This window comes from Gasterosteus aculeatus, chromosome 16 (assembly GCF_964276395.1).
Source record: "Gasterosteus aculeatus chromosome 16, fGasAcu3.hap1.1, whole genome shotgun sequence".
NCBI classification, from domain to species: Eukaryota; Metazoa; Chordata; class Actinopteri; order Perciformes; family Gasterosteidae; genus Gasterosteus; species Gasterosteus aculeatus.
The window spans coordinates 2572317-2587298 of NC_135704.1; the positions used below are offsets into that span (position 1 = coordinate 2572317).

Below are 14982 nucleotides of genomic sequence, written 5' to 3' on the forward strand. Positions count from 1 at the left end.
CCGAGAATCCGTTCAGAGTCGCCGTCAAAGAGTTTGATGCTGCGTTCACGTGCTCTGAGTAAACTCGGAACCCGGAACAACGCGCCATGCTTTCATTAGGGTCTAAAATAGTATGAAACACGTTTTCATTTTGAAAACAATTGAAGATGCTGAGAAACTGGACTGCGCGAACAAATTATTCAATCAAAAATTAAATAAAGCAACGGAATGTGTATTAGCAATTATTTACTCGTCAGAATATGTCAAGCGCGTCGGAATCATGCAAGAAAATTGATCTGATTCAAGTCATTAAGGTAGCTACCATCTAATTTTGCTTCACCGAATGACCAGCGTTGGCATCGCCAGTCGCGTATCCGACACCACGTGAAGGCATCTCGACTGAGCACAGCCTTTGAAGTTGGACAGTTGTGACAAGTCCAGTGTCTCGCTGTGAATCCGCCGCGAGTGACTTAAACGCCTCGCGGGGTCTATTAGTTCACACGTTTCACGTGTTCAGGCGTCGGCGGGGGTCGCAGGAGGCTCGGGCAGGTAGAGGCACACGGGAGACGCGTCACGGGGACGGAGCGCGGCGCTGACGTCGCCAGCAGACGCTCGGGAGGCGCACGTGGTTCCAGATGCCATCACAGCTTGACGCAGAGCCCCGCGCCGCGCCAGCAACACAGGAAGGAGAAGCGGGCGCCGCTACGCGGATGTGAGACGATGGTCCGCGCCGTGCGCCTCCACACGCGCTCCGCTTTTCGCCTCCGCGCCTCCGCGTTGACGTTTTAGCGAGACACCCGTTCGCCCACCGGACTCCGCGGACTATTCGGCGCGCTTTTTGGAACCACGAGTGTGACTTTTTTTGAGGGGTCAGTGAGCGGAGGGAACATGGGGACTCAGGGAACAGGACGGAAGAGGTCCACCAAGAAGGAGAGGTCCACGGCCGAGGACGATGCCCTCAATCTCATAGCGAGAGAGGTGAGTGGACGGAGTCCCTTCTGAAGACTAAAGAACCGAGCCCGGAACGTCCAGGCTGACTGGCGTGTCCTTACAGTTACTCGCTGTCAGTTACTTCTCATTTTTATTTTTAAAAAGCAGAGTTTATTCAGACTTTAACCCACCGGACGAAAAAAGTAGCGCTAAAAGCGAGCGGTGTCCAGTGACCAGAATAGGCTCCTGCGGTCTGTGCCTATTAAACTAACACTATCTATCTATATCTATATCTATATATCTGTCTATGCCCTCAGCGTTTAACGTTAAATGTCTATTTCAACCCGCAGGGGACACATGAACTGGTGAGGACGCTGGTTGAAATGGGGTATTGTTTCCTGGTGACATGGTTACTGAATGGAAAAAGGCATTAATCCAACAGAAGAAGAAGATTGACTGACACAATTTACACCAGCTAATTAAAAATACTTTTATTTCAAACCTGGAACATTTTAGGCAATTATTTTAGAAGGAGGATCCACGATAGATGGACAGAACAATTAGATTTAACAAATTGGGGGGGCATTTAACCAAACAAGATGATACATCTATCACTTCACTCAGACAATCAGATTACAGTTATCATTGCAGACGGATCCATCTGTGCCGTAGACTTCATGGAATACAGCTCTTGGTTTTTAAAATGGGCCCTCCATGTGCCCACCCACAGGAAGTGTCGCCCCCCCCCCCTCCCCCTGGGTCACCCGGTGTTGTGAGCGGTTTACACAGTTTCTGGGGCTCTAATCTCTTTAACTGCGATGCGTCGGATTAATGAACGTCATGTGGTTAGAACAATAACCTTGCGTGTCGTCGGGATGTCAGCCGCCCTCTTTGGAAGGTGGACACCCTGCACGCCTTCGTCCGGGCCCTCGGGGTGTGAAACACTGGTGGCAAATCAATATTTGTGTTTTTAATGTTGAGGCTGGATAGGTGACACATGTCTCCTGTCCTTCACACACATCCTGTGTTGTCCTGGACAGAATATTGAAACACTCAGCTTCTGGAATAGAGGTATCAGCCATCATTCCTTACTAATGCTCTAAGAGTTGTTTCTTACTTTCTTCATATGTAAGTTAAAGCAGTAGCCTCATCTCCTTAATCAGAATCCCACATAGAGGACCGGCTTGTTGAATGGGACGATCCACGTCTGCCACATCATCACCGCAAATGTCTCCTGAAAAGTGACCTCCAGAGAAGAAAGGGAGCCCTGCCGACATTAGTTTGAGGGTCTGCGAGGTGCTGATCAATGAACACGTCTCCCGTTTCTGCCCCTCATCGTGCCTTTACACCGCGGTCACCCAGCTGGATTACAGCGAGGGGACGAACGCAGACGGGGAGGCGGTTCTCCTCGGTTTTTGAGAGGAAGTTGGGTTTGCGTAACCCAAACCGGATGTTTCAGCAAATGTTCATACAGCTCTTAACTGAAACACACACACACACACTGTTGTCGTCACTTCTCAGCCGCGATGACTGTGGGCAAATCCCACCGAGGTTTGGCTCTTTTTGAATGTTATCTTCTCTCAACTGCTCAGCCGACCGTTCGCACGGCAGCGCTGGAGCTTCTGAGGTTGCACATTCCGGGAGCCGTCGTTCCTCCTTGTAGTCTATTTGCAGTCGACGTGGGCTGAAGTTTAAGGAGAAGAGTCTGATTGCACAGTTGGTCCGTCAGCAGATGAGCAATATCCAAACAGGAGATTATTGTCTCCCTTGCGTGCATCGGGGCCCATCTGACAATTGGATCTCCCGATTGTGGCCTGCGTTGTGTCACATCCGCACAGCAAATAGAGAGTCTGTGCCTTTTAGTAGCAGAGGGGTCAAGTCCTCTGACAGCATGGTATGTCGGCCCTGATGAGCCGGCCCGCTTTGCGAGAGCGTTTTAAAAATAGACGCTGCTGAAAGACCAGCTGTTACTGCACCCTAGTTTTAGATATGGTTCTGTGGGTGGGGGCGGGGTACGAGGGGGGGGGGTGTATGTGGCTCACCAACTGGTCGTCCCACCAGTACGTAAACGGCGTGTCGCTGCATGGGATCGTTTGGCGGTCTCATGAGAGCTCCTCCTGAGGAACAAGAGCGAGTTGGTAGTTCGAAGCTGCTGTTCCAGGTTGTGGACGTGATCCGTCAGCATCACGTTCTGCTACATTTCCTCACTCTGATCAGCATCACGTGGCTCAGACACTCTGTCCATGCTTTAAACCGGAACGAGCGAGGGGCCAAATGGAAGAAGACCACACAGCATGTCGGCACAAGCTGTCAAAGCTTGAGTGATTCTGCTCTTTAGGGGAGTTGTTTCTCTGCCCGTGTCCAACAGTTGTAAACATGAATTAGTTGTATGACGTTCTCGTACTGCAGCTGAGCTTCACTGCTCTGACTTATTACAGGGCTTTGTTGGATCCTCGGTTCTGGTCCCGGTCTGTTATTTCTTTACTGCAGAGCGCTGCTATAAATATCTGACCCCTGTTGTGGACGTAGTTCTGACCTGTGCACATCGCAAGGAGACTTATTTTATTTTCTTGGCAGAAGCATATGAACGCAAATTAATTTCAAAATCAGAGCGCAAATTATGTCCATGCAGGTCACTGTTGTATCTCTACATCTGGACTGAAGTTGCTAGTAGGCGAGATGAAGCTTTATGTGACCTGCCAATAATTACAGAAAACGGGCACCTCGACGGAGCTTTGTAAAGTGAATCTAACTTTTCCAGTTTATGGGGATTTATTATTCTTTAAACAATGTCATTTATAGAGCTGCATCGATGGTCATTTTCTATGTCGATTCAGATTTTCTTTCCCAAAAAAAACATTTGTTAGCAAATGGATAACTGAGTTTTGATTTAATCACTTTTGAGTAAAAGATTCATGCATCTGTTCTTTAAGAAGGAATTCTTAGTTGCTTTGAATAGTGTTAAGCAGTTAACTAGATCACTGCAAACATCTTCAAACAACTGTTGATTTAAGTTTCTCACAATTGAACTACATTTTACAATGTTACATTTGAATACACCACGATGTCTTTATAATATATATTTTACATAAACATTTTTGATTTCTGAAGTAAATTCTCTCAACTAGACGAGGGATCTCTGTTCCATCTGGAGCAGGAATTCATGGTCCCCATATGAACTTCATCTAGTGCCACCGGTCAACATTTCAAATGTTTCACTTCACTGCAGCTTCATTTGTAGGAAACAACAGGCAGCATTAGGCTTTGTACAAAAGCGCAGCCCTGCATGCTTTTCTCACAGCTAATTGCTTTCATTGATTTTGTGTCCTTTGGTTTGAGGAGACATAACTATTCATGCAGGCTGTGGCGTCCCCTGTGAGGCCTTTTGTTTTTCTAATTTACCAACCTGTTAATTACAAAGCTCTGAGGACAATAGTACGATTAATAATACCATTCTGTCAAAACGGATTAATGAAATGCCCACATGCTAGATCTTGCTGTTGGATTCCAACTTCAGTCCATACTAGCCACCTTTGCCAAGCCAAGCTGTCCCCACTTCCAGATATTACATGGATATGTCCTGCATATAACGGCTCTACCAATCCTCACCTGAAAATGTATTGTTTTGGTTTGTATAGTGTAAAAATGAACACTGCAGAGTTTATTTAACAAATGTTGAGTGTATCTCTGAGCTGTGGTGCTTAGCCCACCAGCCAGCCAGCAGAACACTGCAGCTAACGGAGGCTTATCTGGCGTGGGTCCTATTTACTGGAGCAACGCCCTGTCACTGGACATGATTGTTGCCAGGCAGCGAGCTGACATTAACTCAATGAAGGGCACATCATCGGGTACTCAGATAAATGAAATACACCCATTTATAAGTTTGTTTACTTCACACATCACAGTCCTGTTATTGACCTGAGGCAAGTTTTCTGAAAGCTTCTGGGTAAAGACTCAGTCGCAATGTGATTTACGCCCAGCTTTGTGTGTCAGTGTAAACCTGGCCGAGTTCGTTAGCGAGCACATGGTTGGCTTGTGAATGCTGTTCAATTTATCTCCTTGGTATTGACTTGTATCTTCCAAAATGTGGTCCCTATCATAGCTTCAGATTGTGTACAGTAACATCACATCTCCTTCATCTGGTAAACCCAATGTGGGGCTACACAGCCATGTTGGATGACCAAGCGTGGCTAAGACACAGAACTCCCAACACACAGCTCTGTCTGAACATGTCGGCGAGGGTCAGTGGAACTCCCGGTCATATTTCAATTGCACAAGTGGAAAGGGCCAGGTGCACGTACTGTGTGGGCATCTACAAGTGCACCTGCTGTTTTGGTTCACGTATGTGCAAAAGAGCTGAGTGAAGTGTAATCTAGATGGTGTGGTGATTAACGAATGCACTCCCGTCACATCACAGGGTCTCATCAGTGGTCCCGTGCTCTGTAACATTACAATACGGTGCCAATCGTGAAATACATTGGATGCAATGGTGCAGCCATTGAAACAGTCGTACTGAATATGACATTTCTGTGATAATCAGCAAAACACATTTGATATCGCCTTCATACACCGTATCTTTTCTCTAACTGTAGAGTCAGCTAGTGGGATGTGAAACCTGTCTGAATTACGGTGGCGCGTAGAGGGTGCGCCAGGAACCGCAGGTTGGCGGTTTGAGCCCCGGCTGCGCCGTGTCGAAGTGTGCAAGACACCTAACCCCTTGTTTTGCTCCCCGGGCTAAATGTAAAAAGCCGTGGGTTAAAAATGCAATGTGAGTCGCTTTGGATAAAGGCGTCAGCTAAATGACCTGTAAATGTAATGAATTACAATCCCAGGTGGATCTGTGTTCTAAAACCTTTGTCCTTGGTTTAACTTTAAAAAAAGAAAACGCTCCCGTAAGTACATACTGCACTAGCTGGTAGTCGGGCGAACGGTTCGCTTAAAATAATGTTTGCTAACAGTTTGGCCTGTTACTGCCAATACTTGTACTTATACAATACTTGTCCAGCCATGTGAGTTGGTGTGGGCTGAAATCTGTGTCAGTGCATCTGTTAGCTGGTCTTTCTAAACCTGACTGTGATGGTCAGGTTACAGTGACACAAGCAGCTCTGAAATGTAGATGCTCGTAGCGATGTGACGTGGAAGACCTTTCCAAATGTCTTTAATGTGGACTATTTGACAATGATATTACCAGCTGGGTTTGGCCTTCTCACAGGTACAGTTAGTCCGATTTTGCTCCACAGACATTAGAAGTTAGAGACAAGTGGGCAGTGACTGTAGTGTTGCACGGTGTACCGGTACTAGAAAGGTACCGCGGTACCCTAACATTGGAAACAATATGGTTTTGAAATGTATTAGTACCGGTAAGCAAAGCAATCGGAGCGCACTCAGGCTGCCCGCACGGCCTGACTGCGCAGCCGTCACTCACAGCGAGTTGTCAGGGGAGACGAGCCGTCCTGTTGCAGACTGCTCACCCATATACAGCTTATACAGCCCAACACGAGTAGCCTTAGCCCGGTTTAGCTCGGGTGACCAGACGTCCTCTTTTACCCGGACACATTTTTTAGGTCTCAAAGGAAATGTCCGGGTAAAAGATGTCGTCTGCTTTGTCTTGTGTTGCACTTGCTTGATGTTTGACTGTGTTTGGAAAATTGTTCGCTAGTTTGTCATAAACAAAGTTATTTTAGCCCCGAGCAGACATAGACATTGTATTAAGTGCTCTCGCGTCGTCTTCTTTCTAATGTTGTTGTGAGTCACAGAGCTGCCAACCTTTAACTAAACCTTGGAGTGAGACGTTGTCGGGGGGGAACGCTACGGCCGACGGGGGGGGGGGGGGGGGGGGGGGGGGGGGTGTGTAAGTTACGCTACGTGCAGCGAATCGGGTTACAGATGCGCCGTTTACCGTTGGCGAGGTTGGAGATGAACCAGCGCAGATTGGAAGATGGAAGATAAGAAGTTGGATGTGTGGCGTGAGTGCGTGTGAAAACATGCAAACGCGTGCGTCACACGAGGAAACCGTCAGAGTTGGCAGCCTGTAGCTTTGTTGGCTCGCTAGACAACAACTTTCCAACAGTCAAACATCAAGCAAGTGCAACACAAGACAAAGCAAATAATTACTGAATAGTCCAGCAGAAATGTATATACATGCAAAATAACCTACAATTTCACTCATGTGGGCCTTTATGACCATGAGGTCAGAATGCACACACAACTGTACCAAATAACACACACCTGATGCATTAGGCTTCATGCTGGTGGAGCCTGAGGGTGATCTTCACCCAATTCATTTTATTTTTAGTTTAGGAAATATGAATGTGAGAATATCAAACTCTATATGCAAGTAAATGAAGCATTGTTTATCCCACAAGTCAAACAGATGGAAGGTAAAAAAGGGAACCTTACAGATGTTCTATTGATTACTGTCATAGATAAATATTCCAGTACCGTATTTGTGGTATTGGGTGACGTAATATTTTGGCAGGTACAGTATCAGTCATAATTTTGGTATCGTGACAACCCTAATTGATTTTATACCAGAAGTAAACAAATGGAATGACCATAGTGGTTTATGTGTACAAAGAACCGGCACATTTAAATCATTTGAAAATGGATAATATTGGGCCACCAATTTGTCATCATAACCTGCCTAGAGACTCCAGGTGTGTAATGTACAAATTCATTATCTATCTGTGGCACTAGACATTGAGGTGGAGACTGTCTGGGGAATTAAAACACCAATGGCATATAACTCTCTGAATATCAGCTGAATGATGGGATTACTTCATGTTTGTGTTGCCCACACGGGGGATTAAGTCGGCAGGTTGAGTATTTAGCGTGGATTATTCTGGGGCCTGGAGGCAAGGAAGGGGAAGCCAACCACACAATTCCTTTTTCATCCTTTTTCATGTCATTCACGTCGCCACAGACAAGTTCATCTTTATTGCTGGAAACAAGCAACACACATTTACACGACAGCCTTTGTAACTCTGTCCCTGCACACTAACAAGAATCTACTGTCTTCTGATGTTTTAAACGGGCTTCACCATTAAACATCAAACTTTTAAGTTTCTTCCACTTGCACTTAGGGTGACGCAGGTTGACATTTTCCACTAAACAACGGTTATGCCATGAAGTACTTAAAAAATAGTAATGGTCCCCAAAAATGCCTAGTATGTTTCCTGATATGGGTGTGTACTCAAACCCTCATTGGGGCTTTGCTCGTCTTAACGACTCCTTTAAAGGAAGTCCAGGCTCTGCACTCTCTGGCTTCCTCTTGATGACATCACCGCGTGCACCGCCTGTACAGATTGTTATCACAAACTCCTTCCTGTTTATTCATACAGGGAGTTTTTCTCTTCTACAGTTTAGGGAAGTGGGGGGAGGGGGATTAAGTGCAGGTATGACAATTGATCAGATCGGGTACACTAAGGGTGGGGGCCCTCATGAGGTTTCATGATGGTGGGGCGCCACCACTCCTGACTGTCTTATTAACATCCCCTTGCATTCGTGTTGCCAGATAATCTCAACATTTTTAGGTGATTAAGTGATAATTGAATAAGGAAATACTTAAAACGGCCTCTTTAACGTTTGTCTACATTTGCATTCCATGGGAGACAAATCAACACTAGCTTTAAAAAGGGGGACCAGGCTGACTCTTGGTTTCTCAAACAATCTGTTATATTTAGTGCAAGTTATTGTATTTTGTGATGCATGTTTACAAAGTTTTGCTGTTTTCTCTGCTTTTCCTGTATTATACATTATGTGTACGAGCAAAGACCAAGAATTTGTTTCATTGTCACTTTAACTCTAGATTCACTTTATTCTTAATTTCCCTTTAATAACCATTTATTACATTTTGATTCGTGTGGTAGCTTTAATTTAATTTATTTATGATTAAGATCTCCGGGTTAAGTCCCACACCCCAGAAAAGGGTTGTATGTAATATAATTCCATAATTATATCTAACTGGTCCCAACGAATTTCTGAGAAAATACCCAAAATAAGGTCTTTGATTAACAGACGTGAGATAGAATTTTTCTATGTATATAAAAAATCAAACATGCTCACGCTTATGCAAACTTTGTATAGTTTGTCCAAGCCTGACGTCAGCTTCTTCTTCATGTTCAGAGGGCAGAGTCCGCTGATGGGAAGTGCAAGCACAGGGCGTCGTGTCTTCCTCCACGTTGCGAGTGTGAGAAAAGCTGAAGTAGTCGCTGCAGTACGTATGACGAGCGCACAGCACAGTCTTTGCTCAACCCCGTCACCTGTGAGCAAGTCATGTGATCATTGCTTAGAGGCGGAGGAAGTAAACCGGAATTCATCTTTAAGTTTGGGATCCCCATGTATGCAGGACTAAGAAATAAATCATCCGTTGCTGCAGAATTATTTTTCTCAAACTGATCTGCTGTTCACTGCGCTCACAGAGCCACATTGTGTCACTTCCTGTGCAGCATTGCTGTCTCAACTGTTCAGACTACACAAAGGTTCCTGTTTCTCCTACAAAGAAAACGAGGGCCCCTACAGTGTAACCAATTTGAATCATGCGAGTGGCACCAACCAAAACGCGTGGAAAGACGTTCATTGAGACATGGCAGCGGATGTCACGGGTACAGCACAGTGTTAGCGAGAGGCGACACAAAGGACAGACTTGAGGCAAAAATAACTCTCAGAGCATTTGGACATCCAAAATATCTTTATGTTCTGTTTGCTGCCGGGTTGCATATTGCAAACTTCTGGGGCAGTAAAACAGTTTCAGATGAAAACAATGCTCATAATTGAGCTTTGCCTCCTGCTAACCTCTACTGCAGCATGCTTACACAGGAGGCTCAACTACTTGAAGCTAATAGGCTACACAATTGGAGACTGCTTTCTACCATTCCATAATGCATGGCCTTGATTAGGAATAATATTAATAGGCTCCACAAAACAACAAATTAGTGTTTCCCCGACACTGCAATGTGGTTTTGATGGTTCCATTGCACTTCACCTTTAAACCCCTACTGGCGTTCTATTTTTAGAGATCCCTGAAGCCCACTGTTTGTTTTATTCCTGCTTGATTCCACCCTCACGGGAGCAAACTAGTTTGTTGGCAGTGCTCAGAGCCCTACAGCCGTTCCACACGATTGTGGAGCAGCCGAGGTTTAGGTGAGAGTTGCCAAGTGGCAGAAAATTTCCGGTAAATTTCTGGGAAGTTTCCATGGCAAGTTAAGCTCGGGAATTTGGGGAATTATTTTTCCCAAAAGCAAATAACCGGTAACTTAAATGTAGTTGCACGAGACCATGCCAGCCCAGATCAGCAGGAACATTGTCTGCCAGAGATGTAAACATAAAACGTTTTTGTTGTTAAACGTCTTTGTCATAACCGAGCACATTGATTACTTGGTAATCTGAAGCCATTTTCATTTTAATAAGCCCTGTATCTTTGTTGGCTATCTTGACAACAACTTTCGTAACAGTCAAACATCAAGTGCAACACAAGACAAAGCAAATAAGTTACTGAATAGTCCAGCAGAAATATATACATGCAAAATAACCTACAATTTCACTCATGTGGGTCTTTAGGATCGAGGTCAGAATGCACACAAAATTGTACCAAATAACACACACTGGACGCATTGTTTATCCCACAAGTCAAACAGATGCCAGGTAAAAAAGGGAACCTTACAGATGTATTAGTATCATAGATAAATATTCCAGTATCCTATTCGTGGTATCGTAAGAATTGGGTAGCGTAATATTTTGGCAGGTAGTATCAAAGTCATCAGTTTGGTATCGTTACAACCCTAATACACACACACTAAGGATCATTATCATATTCTAAGATCTAAAAAGATGTCTTATTTTTTAGGTAAGGCCTCCTAAATTGACAGCCACACTGAAAATGGACAGTAAGCCATTTTACTGTTATAGATAACTACAGCATTCTGTGGATATCGACAGGAAACGTCAAAATCCACAGTGACGTTTACCAGGATTGTCTGGAATGTTCCGGACACTTGAGCCTATGAGCTCCTCTACAAGGCTTTCATCACATTACTGCCTTCTGTGCCGTTGTAGTACATACATTTTTGTGCATGGTTTTTATGTACAATATAACATAATTAAGGTATGTTGCTGAATTTGGCATACAAGCAAATTGAGTGATTTGACAAAACGATCCCATCTAAATGCTCACCTAGTTTGATTTGAGTTGATAGTTCATACAAGTTATTCCCAAGTCATGAAGAACTACTAATGAAACCCTTCATATCACTGATGAGATGTCAATGCAACTGAACTGAGCAAACTCAACGTAGTTTGAGTTCTTTCTATCTTAAGATATAGACACTGGTATCAGCCTTGGAAAAGATGCCCGTACACTGGAACCTCTTGACATGATTTCCTTTTAGAGGCTGTGGCCATCACTGCCCGTGTGTACAGTTTCTAGAAAGGAGGGAAGAATGTGGAGCGGTTTCTCCTCTTGCACATTCCACTGGTTCTGGTTCCCGAGACTCCCCGAGTCGGTTCTTCACCCGGCTCGCTGCTTCCTGTCTGCTGCTGCAAAGAGAGCACACGTGTTCACGTAGTTAAACATCTCCATTTGCATGAGTCAAGCAGCTTTTCTGCTTGACTTTTCAGTGTTGTTGTACTTTTGGAAGCAAAGGCCCAATTTAACCGTTCCCGCCCCTTTGTGAGGCGCTGTTCAGTTGACTCATGTCTGTGGTGTCGATGGTGTGAGCTGAGCCATCCCTTTTAAGCAACATCTGGGTGCTTTTTACGGTTTTGCAAAGTGGAAACAACCTCTTTTCCCTCTAGTTAGTCATCACAACCGTTTAAGTGGATAACTTGTTGCATCCACTTATAGTCCTTTGATCTCAGTGAAACTTCTGATTGGTCAAATCAGTCTTTACTGCGTGCCGTGTCTGTCCTGCCGGTCAGCGCTCCACGTCCTCTCCAAAACCCGGCCGTTGTGGTCGCTGCAGTGGAAGAGCTTAGTGGCACCAGACTGGCAGTTAGTTCTGGAGGGATGCCGGCATAAGGGTTCAGGTTGACAGAAGCCGGCCCAATAGGTGTGTCCTATGTGGACACACACACACACACACACACTATATGTAGGTGTTGAACCAATCACCAAAACACCAGCTTAGTCGTATGATTGGATACGGTTTTGTTGGCAGACAATTAGAAATTCTTCAAACTACGACACTGCATGTTATTTTAAATGTGAGCCGCATTGTTTATCTTATCACCATTGTGCAGTGAAATCACAGGCTTAAGTTTAACGTGTCATTTTGACTTGATAAAACAGCCAGACCAGGCCAGGCGGAGGATGCAGTGTGTTACAAAACGCACCTTTACAAAGGTGTTTAAATTAGCCTTCAGTCTTAAAGTCTCACTTTTCTTCTTTTGTCAGCCTTTATCATCTCAAAGGCAATGCCCCAGTCTTGTGAGAGGATCAGTTTGGGGACTGAACTAGCTCATTTGCTCTCAGGAGGGCCGTCCCCCTGCTGTTGAAATGGTGCTAAATTAGAGCAGATTTGACAGAAACGCAGAGCAAATAGGTCGATATAAATAGCGGACAAGGAGGAATGCTGATGTGGGATCTGTCTTTTGGCCTATTTAGATGCATCTTTGACTAGATGCACCTACAGTACACACTCGAAGGAGCATATGGACACTCGCATCATTCAGGACTCCACTCCTAGTCACTCACAGTGTTGTGTTATTATATCTGCAAGAATACAAACAGCCAGCCACTAGTTTATTTTACGGAGCGATGTTTGCACAGTATTCTGCTTAGTGTGCTTTGAGTTGTGTAATAAGCTCGGGTGGCGTCTGTAAGTGAGGAATGCAGTCACGCACAGGAGACCATTTCCTCCTCAGCAAACCTGCTTCAAGTAATACACTGTAAAAAATACTTCCTTTTGATAGTCAAACATCCTTTAACCAGTAACTAACTGGTTCATTTGAAGGCCCCTTCCAGTAACGCATCAAACTACATCGTGTTTAGGTCATGCAGGGCTTTTTTAAGCAGTCATGTCCTCTGATATTCGTTGTAATGTTTTTGTTGGTCTGTGTAAGGACGTATCGGAGGATTCAATCAGATGCAAAACGAAAGCTGCTCAATGCTCCTTGGTTCACCCTGAGAGCGATATATGATATAACTTTACTGCTGTTAGGAACCTACATTGTACTGCTCTGAATATTCCCTGAGCCATATTGGAAGTCATGTCCCAGCTTAAACCGGCCTAGAGACAAAGTGTGCTAAATTAGTAATAAACTCAGTTATTTGTTCCGACGCGCTTGCTCACTGCATCCGGACATTTTCAGTGTCACGGAAGTTGTCATTGACAGGAAAGTCTAACTTGGTGTGATATGATTGTCTGCGTGTCCCAGTACTCGGTGCATTGTGTTGTTTTGTATGTGGCGGTGTAGCACCCACCCATGTGACGCCTGCATTTAGAACAGCTGTTAGCATTCTGGGCAGATATTTTCAGCCCAAACTGTTGATATCGGGTAACCTGTCTTTTTCTCCTGTTAATCTTTTAATGACATAGAAATGGTTAAGGCTGTTGACCTCAAGCTGGAGAGCTGGAGAATCAAGTTTTCAATAAGCGTATTAATACTGCGCGAGGCCAGAAGACCAACGTCATGTTTCGTCTCTGACGCTGCAACTTTGTCAACCCCAAGAGGGTCATGGGAGGTCTGACGTGTTCCAAAAGAGCGGCCCGGTCTGCTTCTGCTGGGACACGTCAGCACAGGTACAGGCGGTGCGTGGGCGCAAATGTAAAGAATCCCAAGGACAATAGGCAATCATTGCCTGAAGGCAAATGCCATTTAGGGTCAGTCAGTGGAGGCGGGTGTTTCTGGAGCTCCTCCCTCATCGCTGGGACGGATCTTAATTCGCTGAAGTCCGTGTTTACTGGGGACAGCGTTCTGTTTCCAATGGATATCTTGGGCACAAGCTGCTTTCTGCAGAGTAAGAGGCATCTCTACTGATGCTACTACTTGACGTGGCGTAGGGGGCGGGGTCATCGACTGAGAGGGGCGTGGCATCATGACTGACCGCTTAATTCCCTTGTTGAAATGTGCCATTCACATACACTTGCTTTGTTGTAGTTCCACCTATTAAACCAAAAGGAAACATTACAATTTAACAAATGCATTGGATCTAGTCTCCCAACCAGTAAAGTGTTGAAGGTGATATAATCTCTTTGGATGAAAAAAATGTGACAAGACTACTTTCTATAGATGAGAGGAAGAGTTTAATGTATACATACGTGGACAAAATGGTTGGTCAATTTAAACTTGAAAATCAGGCATTGATTTTGGATTTTGGTTTTACAGAATCAATTAATCAAATAAATAATGAAAATGTCCTGGAAAAAAATGACGTTTTTTGACCATAGGGACACATTTCTCTAATTCGAATCCCGGGTGTCACTCTGGCTGGTCAAAAGTGAAAAGTAGTCATTGTGCTCTTTGGTATTACGGCGTTTAACACACTGAACATGGACCACAGAAAGCTAAGGAGTTATCTCAGGAGATTACAAAGACAATGATAAAGCCTTTACCTTTGACATGTTCCTGTGGCTGCTTACTAAGCGATATCTGGATGTGGCTGCAAGATGAAAATTGAAGATGGATAATATGAATGGTAACCAAAGAGCCAAGAACAACTTCCACACGGAGTATAGATGATGACCGAGGAAGGCGGCCAAGGACACCACTGTTGAAAGCAAATCCTAAAAAACAAAGACTGGAATTTGCCAAAATGCATATTGACAAGCCACCGAGCTTCTGGAAGAATGTCCTCTGGACAGGTGAGACACAACTGTCAAGTGAGCTTGGTGTTCACAAAACATAATTTTAAAAAGAAAAGACTTGCAGTAAAACATGGAGGCTTGCTCGGTTCTGGGGTTAATTGCTGTATGTGTGTACAAGTTTGCTCACCAGGTTGGCGCCCAGTAGAGCCTGCAGAGGTCTCATTGAGTTACAGAAAACGGCTGATTGCTCACAAGGTTGTGCGACAACATGTTCATATTATAAAAAATATATAGATATTCTTTAACTTCTGTTGAACCAAAATTGAAAATT

At 44.6% G+C, this 14982-nt stretch overlaps 1 protein-coding gene across 33 annotated transcripts in view; it reads left to right on the forward strand.

The window, feature by feature from the left end:
• Positions 1-358: 358 nt before the first annotated feature.
• The window catches only part of lrrfip1a (leucine rich repeat (in FLII) interacting protein 1a), a 37114-nt gene continuing 22490 nt past the window's right edge, over positions 359-14982 (forward strand). For 25 of the 33 annotated variants that reach the window (XM_040200956.2, XM_078090696.1, XM_078090694.1 and 22 more), the window contains exon 1: positions 387-957. In XM_040200956.2, coding sequence (XP_040056890.1) covers positions 868-957 — 90 coding nt within the window. In that variant the 5' untranslated portion in view covers positions 387-867. Of the gene's footprint in view, positions 958-14982 lie in introns of all 33 variants that reach the window. The other 8 variants (XM_040200940.2, XM_078090682.1, XM_040200948.2 and 5 more) reach the window with 3 other exon arrangements.